Source organism: Hemitrygon akajei, chromosome 9 (assembly GCF_048418815.1).
Source record: "Hemitrygon akajei chromosome 9, sHemAka1.3, whole genome shotgun sequence".
Lineage (NCBI taxonomy): Eukaryota > Metazoa > Chordata > Chondrichthyes > Myliobatiformes > Dasyatidae > Hemitrygon > Hemitrygon akajei.
The window spans coordinates 96,138,332-96,153,483 of record NC_133132.1 but is presented as its reverse complement, the minus strand read 5'-3'; the positions used below and the strand labels follow the sequence as shown (position 1 = coordinate 96,153,483).

General features: G+C 41.0%; 1 protein-coding gene across 6 annotated transcripts in view; it reads right to left on the bottom strand.

Annotated features, from left to right (window-relative positions):
• The window catches only part of dst (dystonin), a 579,575-nt gene that overhangs the window by 200,467 nt on the left and 363,956 nt on the right, over window positions 1–15,152 (bottom strand). For all 6 annotated transcript variants that reach the window (XM_073056532.1, XM_073056533.1, XM_073056534.1 and 3 more), the window contains 4 exons: window positions 9,823–9,989; window positions 7,369–7,525; window positions 5,938–6,064; window positions 4,103–4,156 (listed from right to left, as the gene is read on the bottom strand). In XM_073056532.1, the coding sequence (XP_072912633.1) occupies window positions 4,103–4,156; window positions 5,938–6,064; window positions 7,369–7,525; window positions 9,823–9,989 (505 nt within the window). The remainder of the gene's footprint in view (window positions 1–4,102; window positions 4,157–5,937; window positions 6,065–7,368; window positions 7,526–9,822; window positions 9,990–15,152) is intronic.

The following is a 15,152-nucleotide window of genomic DNA, read 5'->3' as shown; positions in this document are numbered from 1 at the left end:
AGAATTAGAATCAAGTTTATCATTGCTGATATACAGTACTGTGCAAAATTCTTAGGCACCCTAGATTTTTTTTATATGGTTACAGATGGTATGGCTTCCACAGAGCCCTGATCTCAATATCATCGAGCCTATCTGGGATTACTTGGAGAGAAAAAGAGCAAGTGAGACAGCCAAAGTCTGCAGAAGAACTGTGGCAGGTTCTCCAAGATGCTTGGAACAAACTACCAGCCAAGTTTCTTATAAAATTGCTCGACAGTGTACCTACGAGAACTGATGCAGTCTTAAAGGCAAAGGGTGTTCACACCAAATACTGATTAGATATTTTTTTTTACTGTTTATTGCTCTTTATATTTTTTTGATATTGAGAAACTTCAAATTGCATTATTTTTGAAAGCACCTTTGAAATGCCAAGACATTTTCACAGTACTCTATGGTGTAAAATGTGTTATTTTCCAGCAACAGTACAGGGCAGTACATTAAAAACCTATAAATTACAATAAGAAATATTCATATTAAGAAAATATAACTGGTGCAAAAATAGTGAGGTAGAGTTCATGGGTTCATTGTCTATTCAGAAATTGATGATGGAGATGTTACTATAACGATGAGTGTGCATCTTCAGTAATGGGATCCTTAATTATGGATGCTGCCTTTTTGAGGCAGGCATTGCCTTTTGAAGATGTCCTTAATGGTGGGGAGGCTAGTACCCATGATGTAGCTGGCTGGGTTTGGAAAATATTAAAGCAATTTATTATCTGGAACTGAATTTTGAATGAACTATAGTGTTGGTCTTTGCTGATGTCACAGGTTTCTTTTATTCCCTGTTAGAATTACATCTTCTGCAGGTTAATACATTGTCCAGCTTTTAAAATCAAGGCTGTAACAGATGAATAGATGGACATGGATTTACTCATTACATCAGACGTGGTTTGGAAAAAGGAATAAATCAAATAGCATCAATATTTCCACAGACCCATTTAATTGGAGCAAATAGGAGAGTCCACCTCACACAACAGCCTGCAGCCATTTTGGTCCACAATGTTGTGTTCACCTTTTAATCTACTCTAAGATCAATCCAACCCTTTCCTCTTACATCTCCTTCCAGTTTTCTTTCATCCATGTTCCTTTTTAAGAATCCCTTAATGCCCCCCGTGTACCTGTCTCTACCATCATTCCTGGCAGCAAGTGTCACCCACCTACCACTCTCAGTGTGAAAAAACTACTTCTGACATCTCCCCCATACTTTCCTCCAATTGACTTTAAATTATAGCCCCTCGTAAAAGCCATTTTTTGCCCTGGGAAGAAGGCCATCCCCTCTATCTATGCCTTTTATCAGCTTGTACCTCTCTATCAAGTCAGTAAAGTTTGAGAGTGAGGTGAGCCGAGGAATACTGACCCCCAGTTCTGATCACACTGCCTATTTCTTCTATTAGTCAGCAAGTAATTCACCCACTTCAGACTCTGAAAATTATTGGTTCAGGACCAGCTTGGTAGTAACCTATTGCTGAATCCATAGGTGCAGTGCTGAGCAGGAGATGCATTGTGTGAGGTATTCGCTTTTGTATTTGATAATTTTACACAGAGGCTTCATCGAGTGGCTGTAAAAAGAGGTTCTGAAGTGGAGAGCACTCCGACAACACATGCTGAGAAATACTTAACCTTCCACTAACAGCTCAGACATGATACTGGACATCCATGCCACAGTAGTGTAGAGGGTGGTGCGACATTGTTACAACTCGGGGTGTTGGAATTCGGAGTTTCATTCCAGCACCCTCTGGAAGCAAGTTTGTATGAGTTTCCTCCAGGGTGCTCTGGTTACCTCCCAGAGTCCAAAAGTGTAACAAGGCTATTGTAAATTGTCCTGTGATTAGGTGAGGGTTAAATTGTTGTGTTGCTGGGTAGTATGGCTCAGTGGACTAGAAGATCCTGTTCCGCTCTCTATCCACTGGGAAGCATGTGGGAGTAAACTGCATGTTCACTGGACACAGAAGTGTTAGGAAGAACAGGAACCTGAAGGCACACACTCAATGCTTCCTCCCCTCCTCCTTCAGATTTCTGAATGGACCATGAACACTACCTCACAGTAATTCAGAGTTGAAGGAGGAGTTATGATGGTGCTCAATGGCGACTCCTTCGTGTCCATTTACAAAATCAGCTGAATTTCTACCTTTGGTGACTCTCTTTTTCCCTTTTCAGGGTGGTTGGGATTCTGTTGAAGACCTTGACCTGGAGTTAGATCCAGACTTCGGTTCTATATGGTGGTGGGACCCGCTCACAGGGGTCTCAAGACCAGCTGCTTTTTGATATCCCAAGGACATGGTCTGGAAGATGAGCACGCCTTCGGGGTTCTGGGATTTTGCGGTCCCGTGAACGGGCTGATTCTAAGCTGGTGCCACCAACTGAAACGTTGCAGGAGAAAACGGAACATTGGGAACAGTGGATCAGCTGTTGGATGCTTTGTACTCCCCGAATCACGCTTTCTCTCTCTCTCGCGCCAGAGGGAGAAAGATTCTTGCTGATTCTCCAAGTGGAGAACTTGGAAAAAAACAGCGTGACAGACTTATAACAGCATATATCAGTGAGTTGATTAGTTATGTCTCCCCTCTCGCTGTGGAAGGGCACACCTTTTCTCCCTTTATCGGGGAGAGAGAGCCTGTGGTATGTCGAATTAGTTTTTGTTGTACTGCAGATTTATTGGGGGCTTTGCCATTGCTTGCTTGGTGGGTGGGTGGAGGGTGCTGATGTAGTTGGAGGAAGAGGAGGGTCATTGTTTTGCTGTTGTTTGGGTGTGGGAGGAGGGAGTAGGGGGGTTTTGGGGTTCTAGTGTTTTACTGTCACTCATTCTTTGGTGCACTCTTGTTTTCATGAACGTCTGTGAAGAACAAAAATTTCAGGATGTACATTGTATACATTTCTCCGATATTAAATGGAACTATTGAACATTTTGCTCTCTTTTTGCACTACTTATTTATTTTTATATCTCTTATTTTACTTATAGTAATTTTTTTGCATTGTCCTGTACTGCTGCTGCAAAAGAACAAATTTCATGACATATGTCTCTAGCAATAAACCTGATGCTGATGCTGATCCTGAATTGAGAGGTCAGACTTCATTCAGATGATGTCACCAACCATCCTGCAAAGCTGATTGGTCAATCATCTCTTTTGCTGTGCAAGAACAACCCAATAAGGCTTCAGTCACGCAGCAACCACCACACCAATGGTGATGTAATCTTTTGAACACCAATTAACCCACCACAAAGAATGTTATCAAACCCACCACAAAGAACTCCACATTGGGGTCTCTCTTCCACCTATCCGAGATTTTTTATCAGGAATGTTGCACATGAAAGGCCCTTAGCATTTTCAAGGATCCCTCCCATCCATTCCACAATCTCTTTGCCCCTCCCCCTCCACCATCAGAAGATACTGCAGCATAAGGACAAATACTGTTAGGATGGGAAATGGCTTCTTTCTCCAGACTGACACTACGGAACTCTCTGCCACCACCCAGGTCTCATCACATATGAAGCACAAGTAGTGTTATACTGTTTATTTTTTTAACTTGTGTGGGAAATGCACCTTATGCTAAATGTCAATCTTCCGGAAAATATTTTATTATTTGATCATTTATTTGTGGTACTATTACTTGATATGTTGTGTGTGAGTTATATGGACTGTGCGGTATAATAGCTACAACTGCAAATTCTGCCAAAACTTCCACTACAGCAGAACTTCAATAACCTGCTGTCTGGCTCCGATGGTTTGGAATCTGGCTCACTGGCTGTTGATTGCAATGCACCCATTAACACATCAGAGTCCTGCTTCCCATGATCTCTTTAACAGATTGGCGCCCCAGTTCCTGTTCTCCCTTGACACTCACTTACCTCAGTCTCCTGTGCTCTCTAGAAACTTACAGGGTTCACTAAATTATTTATTATTCTACTGTATAACATCTAGAAATAAGTCAATTAAAAGTGTGCTTGAATACTAAGAGTTCAGTCTGGCACCATGGAAGCTTTCCAAAATAATATAGTTTGGCTGTACTTTGTTTTGTTACAAAACTGGATCATAATTGTGTTACTTAAAAATGGTTTCCTTACCTTTGGAATCACAGACATCAGAGACTTCTCCCCCACCATTCACCACCTGTGGACCTGCAGAGCAGTACATTGAGGTAAAGAATTCCTGTTACTTGAGTTATAGTAAACACAAAATAAAGCATGTCAGGTGTAGGAAAGTTGTGTCTTCATTGTCTATTTTAATTATTTTAAAAATTTTAATAGCCTTCAAAAGAAAAGAAGATCACATGTGGAAACATCATCGCAGGCGTACCTCAGCCAGCACTAACTCCCCCACCATCGAGGACATCTTCAGTAGGTGATGCCTCAGGGTGGCAGTATCCACCATAAAGGACACTTACCATCCAGGACACATCCTTATGTAGAAGCCTGAAGCCCCACACTCAGTATTTTAGAAACAGCTTCTTCCCCTCTGCCATCAGATTTCTGAATGACCACGAACACTAACTCACTTTTTACTGTCTTCTTGCACTACCTATTTTTCTATTTCTTATTTCATTTATAGTAATTTTTTGCATATTGCAATTTTATTACTGCTGCAAATTAACAAATTTCATGACAATGACAATTTCAGTGATAATAAACCCTATGCTGATTCAGAGTCTGGTTCTGATCCTTTTAAGTTTACTAATTACACTGTGACAAGAGAAGACTCCCATGTAGACCTGAATCAGATCCTATGGAGACAGCTGTGGAGACCAAATCATTGGTATATTTAAAGTGGAGACCGATAGGCTCTTGATTAGTCAGGGCATCAAAGACTGGAGAATGGGGTTGAGAGGAGTAATAAATCAGCCATGATGGAATGACAGACCAGACTCGATGGGCCAAATAGCCTAATTCTGCTCCTATGTCTTATGGTCTAAATATGAAGGCAAGAAAACATAAGCAGAACTAAAATCATTCCTCCAAACTGTGATGAATTAAGCTTTCCTATGTTATGCTAAATTACAGGATATTAGTGACAGAGTGATGACCTTTTTATATTTAATTAAAATCTTAACACATTTTTAATTTGAACTGAAGCAACCAATTTAGCTACAAATCCATGAAATTAAAACTCCGTACAATATAGGCTTCATATCAGAGTTGCACTGGAGAAATCATGTGCATCTTGGTTAGAAACGTAATTGATTTAAACACGTTGGTATTGACCGAGAGATGGTGGAACATCAGTCCAGATGGAGGTGAAGTGATCTGAAGGCATTCCCATTATAAGCTGGGATGGCAACAATACATTCACAACATTACATGCATCACCGGTTCTGCACCTCATTAAGCTGCCTGCTGAAATGTGAACAAGAACCTGAAAGTTCCAACACACAATCTTTATCCTGGTCACCAAACTAATAAGTAGTTTAAATACTTTAAAATGCATTCAGGGTGTTTTAATATACTCAAGGCAAAAAAAGGCAATCATTGGCTTATGAGGATATGTTGAGCAAGATAGAAGCTTTTCTCTGTGGACTGAGGGAGGATGAGAGGTAACTTGATAGAGGTACACAAAATGGTAACAGGCATAGAGTGGACAGCCAGAGCCTTTTTCCCAGTATGGATAAGGCTAACGCAAGGGGGAATACATTTAGGGAGATTAGATGAAAGTATATGGGGGAGTGCAAAAGATATATATATTTTTTTTTTACACAGAAGCAGGTGGGTGCATGGAATGCCATGCTGGGGGTTGTGTTATAGGCAGATACATCAGGGGCATTTAAGATAAGCACATGATGATAGAAAAATGTAGGAGGGAAAGGTTAGATTGATCTTAGAGGAGATTAAAAGGTCGGCACAACACCATGGGCTGAAGAGTCTGTACTGTGCTGAGGTGTTCTATGTTCTAAAAGTCAGTACCTTACCTGACTTGACTGCTGGTCTTGAAGTGGCTGAAGAAACCAGCACACTGATCAAGTGACATAACGCCGACCCTTTCTGATTAATTTCCTGAACCTCAGAAGCTTTCTCAGCCCACTCATCACACATGACCTGAATAAAATACAACATCGCACACTTTTTAACATTCTACGGTTACTATTATCTTGTGTAAAAAAAAAAAGTGAGAAACGAAAGCCTGAGTCTCTGATCATCTCAAGTAAGGACGATCAGTGAAGAATTAAACCAAAAGTTAAGAATTACAGATCAGCTTTTTTTGTCACACGTACATCAAAACATACAGTGAAATGGGTCATTTGTGTCAATGGCTAACAGACCGAGATGTGCTGGGGCAGCCTTGCTTCCACCCCACGGTTTCTTCAAAGCTAACAATTCACAATGACCATCCCAGAGCAAGCTTTCCCCATTATTTTCCTTAATGATCTTTGAAGAGAAATGAGGACCAGGGAAGAAGCTAATGTTGTACTATATTAATATCCTAGTGTCTAGTATACTGCTTCATTATAGAGGAAAGCAATGGAATTGTGACATACTTTGGAAACTGGAAACCTTGGCTAAAGTATCACAGCACTGGAAGGCTTTTTGCTTCCGTGCATTCCTACCCCTACCCTTTTCTGACAGACCTGCAAATTCATCTGCTTTAGATATATTACCCATATCAGCTTCCACAAAAGGTCCCCTGCATTTAAAATGCTGATGGGTATATTGAAACACGTCATTGATTTTGTGTGAATATTTCGGAAGTGATTTTTACTCTGCACACATTTACATTTTAAAACTACCAGTGGGCTCATCATGAGCACCAAAGGCATCACTGGCTCCTGATGCGACCTCCAGTATCAAATTCAGCTAGACTGCGGCTCAGCTACATTGTCAAAGGAAATAGAATACAAGTGTACACGGAGACTCCTTAATCCCACTATTAAATGGTTTATTTATTTGGAAATTATGGACATTAACCATTATACTCTCCAGAAGTCAATGTTCCAAAGGGCAGGATTTCTGCATTGGGTTCCTTGAACACCTCTGTTACTGGTAGATATGCCTTTACGATTCTGTGCCCAAGTTCTGGAATGCCTCCTTCACACACACCATCTTTAAGACTTTCTCTGAACCTAACTGGTGATTTGTTCTCAAATTTAGTTTTGCAACATTTCTGGAACATTTTACCATTGACCATAGTTTACAAACCTATTAAGAAGTGTTTGGGCAGATGGGGAGACACTATTTCCACTTAAGTACAAAGCCCAGCAAAACGAGACAGTGCCTACAAACTAATCATAGTCCTAATAGAAATGGAATTTGAAAATACTTTCACATACAAAGAGTTCAAATGCCCTTCAGTCAGATTCAATTGGAATTTACCCAGAAGTATTTAGTAACCTGAAATTACTCACCTTAACATCAGACACATGTCCTTGAAGAGTTTCTATTGAAAGGCTTGAGTCAATAACTGGAATCCTGCTGTTTATTCCTTCTACCCACTTTCCAAATGATTTTACCAAGCTTTTAAATTGGTCTGTCTGAAGTTGACAACATAATAAATCTTCCTCTCTGCAAACAAAACAGAAAAAAAATAACCGAATGAACAGGGGTACCTAGTTGATAATGAACAGGTGTAGGACTGTAGTGTCCAATTATTATTGATTCACAACTGAAGAGTTCAAGGGTGTCATGAACCATTCAAACCCTAGAGCTATGCAACTAGGATCAACAGATATTGACATAATATCACTAGAAATAAACTTCCAAAAGATTTCTCAGCATTCAATCACCCTAAAGTCAACCAACCATCATGGAGACACCAACCTCTAACTAATGAATATCCAACTGCCTGCCACCATCTTCAGCTCATCTGCTGGGGGTGACAGTGATACTCAGTTCCATTCTCATGTGTTCTCTGCTGACATGAAAGCAACAGTACTGGTAGTCATGACAGGGAGAGATAGTGTGGTCAGAGGTGTCCTTAGCATGGAAATAGAGTCGGACAGAAAAACGGTGTAAAAAAATTAAAGAAAATGTCTTCCAGTATGAGCATTCAAAGGAGAAATGTGAAAAGGTTACAGTCAGAAAGAAATGAGAAGAGGAAATGTGAGTATCTTAGAGATCAGAAATATGTACAATAAAAATACAATTATAAGGCAAAAGGAATTGAAAAGCCCCTTCAACAGGTAGACAATAAGGTGCAAGATCATAACAAGGCAGATTGTGAAGTCAAGAATCCATTTTATCATACAAGAGGATCATTTAAGCATCTGATAACAGTAGGGTAGAAGCTGTCCTTGAGCATGGTGGCATATGCTTTCAGCATCTTCTCCCTGATGGGAAGGGAGAGAAGAGAGTATGTCCTGGGTGGGTGGGGTGAACTATGAAGTCATTCAGCTTCCCATGTTTGCTTTGCCATTCAGAATCAAATTTATTATCACTGTCCTATTTGACATGAAATTTGTTGTTTTGCAGCCAAAAATCAGTAACCCCATCTTTCTTGGTTGCGTTAGTATCGAAAAAATTCTGATGCACTCAATAACAGAGCCTCTTGGGCAAAAATTCCAAAGAGTCAGCATTCCCTTTGTGAAGAAATTTGTTCCCAATTTTATCCTGAGTGGCTAAAATGAGCCCTTGTTTTGTGGCTATGACCCCTGCCTCTAGATGCCTCAGCCAAGGAAAACATCACTTCCCTCAAACTCCTTAAGTATTTCACACTTTTCAATGAGATCACTTCTCACTCTTTCAAATCCAAGAAATATTAACCCAAATTGCTTAATATTTCCTCATAAAACAATGGAAGGAGTCAGTCTGGTGAACCTTTGCTGCAACTTCTCACCAACAACATTGGAACCAGCTGATGTTTTGTGAAAAGTCACACTCTGGCCAAGTGTATAAGATATTTGGCAGAGAAGGAATATTCACCTCATCGTTCCACAATGATGTTCTACTCATTTTTGGGGGGGGAAGGGTGTGGAAGGCAAGGAGAAAGGTTGAAAGCAACACAGATAGAGAGCTAAAAAAAGGATTAAAGAGGGTGAGGCTGCAGGGATCAGGACAAATGGAGATGCATGACAGGTGCTCAAATTGACTGTGTGTGAGAGAACAGAAGAAAAAGAGAGCGAAAGTGAAAACGGAAAACAAAGAAGGAACAAAAACACATATCGAACAGATGTAGAAAGTTAGTCTGGTGTTGCAGAGGGGTGAGAGAGGGAGAAGAAATAGGGAAGAGGGGAGAGAAAGAAGGGGAGAGAGGGAGAGGGGAAAGAGTGGGGGAGATAGGGAGAGGGGCAAGAGTGGGAGAGAGGGAGAGGTGAAAGAGGGGGAAAGGGGAGGGGAGGGGAGAGAGTGGAAGAGGAGGAAGGGCAAGGGGAGGGGGAGAGAGGGAGAGGGGGAGAGTGGGCAGATAGGGTGGGGAGAGGGGAAGAGAATGGGGAGTAAGTGCGGGAGAGAGTGGGGAGAGAGAGATGGGGAGGGAGAAGGGGAGGGAGAAAGGGGAGGGAGAGGGAGAGAGAGGGAAAGGGAATGGGCAGGAGAGAGAGATGATTGTGTGATAAACGTTATCAAGGGCATACAGGTAATGGTGAATGGTTCTGAGTTATTATGAGACCTCAGTATTTTCTACTTTTTTATATTTTAGTAAAGTAGACTTTGATTACAAATAAAGTCATTTGTTTGGATACGAAACTGACCAAGTAACGATTGCAGGTTTCTGTTTATCACATAATCAGAGGCACCCAAACACACATATTTGCAAAAATGCCATAACTCGCTGTCTAAGGAATATATCTGGATATAATAAACAATGTGTTTTTGTGGCAACATGAAACGTATTCAGTCCCTACAATTCAGTGGCAGGAGCTCACTTTTTTTTGGTAGCCTCTTCCAATCCTCGAAAATTCTTTGACAGAGTGTTGACTTTGTTGAGAAGCTGTGTCTGTTCTTCAGCTGTAGTGCACCTGCCAAGCTCTTCAGCCAACTTATTTAGTGTGACCAAACCCTCGCTTTGATCCTGCAACTCCGCATTCACTTCCTGCAGCAAACAGACACAATCACCATCATAGACTTACTGCATGTCAGATAGTGGAACTGCACCAGCCAATTATAAAGAAGATGAATTGTGGGTACATTGTGATAACTAAGGATTTTTAAAAGTTAATATCCATTAAGCAAGTCATCATCATTATGTTCCCTGCCATATGATGTGGGCGATCATGATCTTCCATCTGTCATTAATCTAATTGTTGCCTGGAGGGAAGACCCCTTTCATGCTGTTGTTCTTTCTCTTTACCCTATCCATGACTATGATTGTTCTTAGCACAGTGACTTGCCATTGCCTTCTTCTGGGCAGTGCCTTTACAAGACAGGTAACCCCAGCCATTAGCAATGCTCTTCAGAGATTGTCTGCCTGGGGTCAGTGGTCGCATAACCAGGACTTGTGATTAACAACAGCTGCTCAAGCGACCGTCCACCTCCTTCTCCCATGGCTTCAAATTACTCTGACTGGGAGAGGGGGGAGAATGCAGGTGCTACCCCTTGCCCAGGGATGACCTGCAGTCTAGCAAAGGGAAGGAACACCTTACACCTCCTTTGATAGAGACGTATCTCCACCCCACCATCTGATTAAGCGACTACAACTTCCAATTATTAGTTGGTTCCATCTGTACTTACTGTACACTCAGCGGCCACTTTATTATGTACCTCCTACAGAAGGCCATGAACATAACACTGATTGCATGCTCATGGTCTTCTGCTGCTGCACCCCATTCACTTCAAGGTTTGATGTGTTGTGTGTTCAGAATGCTCGTTTGCAAATCCACCGTTATAATGTGTGTGATTTTGAGTTATTGTCACCATCCTGTCAGCTTGAACCAATCTGGCCATTCTCCTCTGACCTTTCTCATTAAAAAGGTGTTTTCACCCACAGAACAGCCACCCACTGGATGCTTTTTTTGTTTTTCACACCATTCCCTGTAAATTCTTGAGACTGTAGTCTGTGAAAATCCCAGGAGATCAGCAGTATCTGAGATACTCAAAACACCTCATCTGGCACCAACATCTATTCCACAGTTGAAGTCACTTAGATCACATTTATCAGAATCAGAATCAGGTTCATTATCACTGACATATGTTGTGAAATTTGTTGGTTTGTGGCTGCAGTACATGCAATACATAAAAATATGATAAGCTACAGTAAGTTTAGAACTCTCTGCAGTTTTCTCCGATCCTTTGCAGTAGCCTCTTCATAAAAAATGGGTTGAGAGAAAAGGAAAGAAATCAATAAATAGGCTAGTCTGCAAAGAAGAAATGAGGCAAACTCAGGGACGCAATAAATATATTTCAAGGGTAAAATACAGGGGAAGGGAGTAGAAGGAAGAGAGGGGGTATATTTTAGAATAGAAAGCAAGAGCGTGGGCTACAAGAAATAGTTAATTTCTTGTGAACCTCCCTCAACGTTTGGCAGGGAAAATTGGCAAATGAAAAGGAACATCTCACACATCCACTGTTGTTCCACAACAACGGAAAGTCCAAGAGAAATCCAAAGCAAATTCTTACAATCACTATTCAGGTACTTGGAAAAGAACACAGGCAGGGATGACGACAGAACAGCAATGAGGGGAATTTCTGGAAGCTATTAGGAAAGCACAGCATATATACACCCCAAAGAGAAAAAAAGAGGAAGAACTGAAAAAGTACTTTGCATCAATCTTCACTGTGGAAGACACTGGCAGTATGGTGAAAGTTCCAGGTGTCAGGTGGTGTGAAGTTATTATAAATAGAGAGAAGGTTCTTGGGAAACTGAAAGGTCTGAACACAAACAAGAGAAATCCCACAGATGCTGGAAATCCAAGTAACACACACAAAATACTAGAGGAACACAGCAGGCCAGGCAGTATCTGTGGAAAAGAATACAGTTGACATTTTGGGCTGAGACCCTTTGGCAGGACTGGAATGTAAAGTCATCTGGACCAGTTGGTGTACATCCCAGAGTTCCAAACAAAGTGGCTGAACAGATAGTGGAGGCATTAATAATGATCTTTCAAGAAACACTAGATTCTGGAATGGTTTCAGAAGTCTGGAAAATTGCAAATGTCACTCCACTCTTTAAGAAGGGAGTGAGGCAGAAGAAAGGAAACTATAGGCCAGTTAGTCTGGCCTCAGTGGTTGGGAAGATGTTGGAGTTGATTATTAAGGATAAAGTCTTACAATAATTGGAGGCACATGATAAAATAGGCCATATTCAGCATGGCTTCCTCAAGGGAAAATCTTGCCTGACAAATCTGTTTGAATTATTTGAAGAAATAACAAGCAGGATAGAAAATGGAGAATCAGATGATGTTGTGTACTTGGATTTTCAGAAGGCCTTTGACAAAGTGCTACACGAGGCTGCTTAACAAGCTACGAGTCCTTGGTATTACATGAAAGAGTTTAGCATGGATAAAGCAGGGGCTGATTGGTAGGAGGCAAAGAGTGGGAATTAAAAGAACCTTTTCCGGCAAGGGTCTTTGTTGGGACAGATTCTTTTTCCATTGTATGTTGATAATTTGGATGATAGAATTAATGGCTTTGTTGCAAAGTTTGCAGATGATATGAAGACAGATGGAAGGGCAGGTAGCTTTGAGGAAGTAGAGAGGCTACAGAAGGACAGACAGATTAGGAGAATGGGCAAAGAAATGGCAGATTGAATGCAGTTTTGGGAAGTGTATAACACCATAGGTATAGGAGCAGAATTCAACCATTTGGCCTATCGTATCTGCTCTGCCATTTCATCATGGCTGATCCAATCTCCTGCCTTCTCCACATATCCTTCATGCCCTGAACAATCAAGAATCTATCAACCTCTGCTTAAAACTACATAAAGACTTGGCCTTCACAGCTGTCTGTGGCAAAAAATTCCACAGATCCCCACCCTCTGGCTAAGGAAATTCTTCCTCATCCCATTCTAAAAGGATGCCCCTCTATTCTGAGGCTTCTATCAAGGCCTTTCCCCTTGAATATGTATGGTCATGCACTTTGATAGAAGAAATGAAAGAGATGACTATTTTCTAATTGGAGAGAAAATACAAAAAACTGAGATGCAAAGGGATTTGGGAATCCTTGTGCAGGATTCCCTAAAGGTTAACTTGCAGGTTGTGTCTGTGATGAGGAAGGCAAATGCAATGTTAGCATTTGTTTTAAGGGGACTAGAATATAAAAGCAAGGATGTAAAGTTGAGATTTTATAAAGCACTGGTGAGGCCTCACTTGGCGTATTATGTAAAGTTTTTGGCCCCTTATCTTAGAAAGGATGTGCTGAAACTGGAGAGGGTTCAAAGGAGTTCACGAAAATGATTCCAGGTTTGAAACGCTTGTCATATGAAGAGTGTTTAATATCTTTGAGCCTGTATTCACTAGAATTCAGAAGAATGAGAGGTGACTTAATTGAAACCTATCAAATGGTGAAAGGCCTTGATAGAGTGGATGTGGAGAGGATATTTCCTGTGGTGGGAGAGTCTAAGACCAGAGGACACAACCTCAGAATAGAGGGGCATCCTTTTAGAATGGAGATAAAGAAGAATTTCTTTAGCCAGAGAGTGGTAAATCTGTGGAATTCGTTGCCATAGGCAGCTGTGAAGGCCGAGTGTTTATGTATTTTTAAGGCAGCGGTTGATAGATTCTTGATTGGTCAGGGCATGAAGGGATAAAGGGAGAAGGCAGGAGATTGGAGTTGAGAGGAAAATTGGATCAGCCATGACGAAATGGCAGAGCAATGGGCCAAATGGCCTAATTCTGCTCCTATGTTATGGTCTTATGGTCCCCTATCAGAGATAGTCTGATTTTGAGCACCCTAATGGAATCAATTAAATCTTCTTCAAAAATAGAACACTGCAAAAAATAAAATAGCTTGTGAATAAATTAAGATTCACAGCAATATCCTTTGAGTTTTGCTTTTATTCCATGTTCCTTTCTGCCAAAGCAAAGTGCTGAAGTCATTGGTTGGGCTGAACTAAAATGATTATTGTGGTTGGCTGTGGGAACTTAGAATCATCACTGAGGGCTAAGTTATAAACCAGGTTAATTCGTCATCCCACTTTCCTGATTGAGGAGATTTCCCCAAACTGGAGTTTGTGGACATTTGGTATGTCGTCAAAGACCCAAGCAAATTTCTACAGATATATCATGGAGAGAATTCTGGCCGGTTGCATCAGCATCTGGTATGGAGACACCAATGCAAAGGTAGTATTGGGCTATAAACTCAGGCAGCTCCACCATGGGCACTAGCCTTCCCACCATTGTGGACATCTTTAAAAGGCAATGCCACAAAATGGCTGCATCCATTGTTAAGGACCCTCACAATCCAGGAAGAATCAGAGTCAGAATCAGGTTTATTATCACCGGCAAGCGATGTGAAATTTGTCAACTTAGCAGCTGCAGCTCAGGGCAATATGTAATCTAGCAGAGAGAGAAGAAAAAAGAAATAGTAATAGTAATAACAAATAAAATAAAACATAATAATAAATAAACAAGTAAATCAATTATGTATAGTGAATAGATTTTAAAAATGTGCAAAAACAGAAATACTGTATATTAAAAAAAGGTGAGGTAGTGTCCAAAGCTTCAATGTCCATTCAGGAATCGGATGGCAGACGAGAAGAAGCTGTTCCTGAATCGTTGAGTGTGTGCCTTCAGGCTTCTGTATCTCCTACCTGACGTTAACAGTGAGAGAAGGACATGCCCTGGCTGCTGGAGGTCCTTGATAAAGCCCTTCCTACCATTGAGCACATCTACAATGAGCGATGTTGCAGGAAAGCAGCATCCATCGGCAAGAACCTCCACCGCTAAGGCTATACTCTCTTCTTGTTGCTGCCATCACAAAGGAGGTACGGGAGCCTTAGGACCCACACCATCAGGCACAGGAACAGTTATTACCCCTCAGTTATCAGGCTCTTGAACCAAAGGAGATAACTTCACTCACCCCAACTCTGAACTGTTCCCACAACCTATAGACTCACTTTCAAGGACTCTGCATCTCATGTTCTCAATACTTATGCTTATTTATTAATTATTATTATTTTCTTCTTTTGTATTTGCACAGTGTATTGTCTTTTGCACATTGGCTGTTTTTATTTCATGTAGTCTTTCACTGATTCCATTGCATTTCTTGGATTTACTGTGTCTACATACAAGAAAATGAATCTCAGAGTTGTAAATGGTGA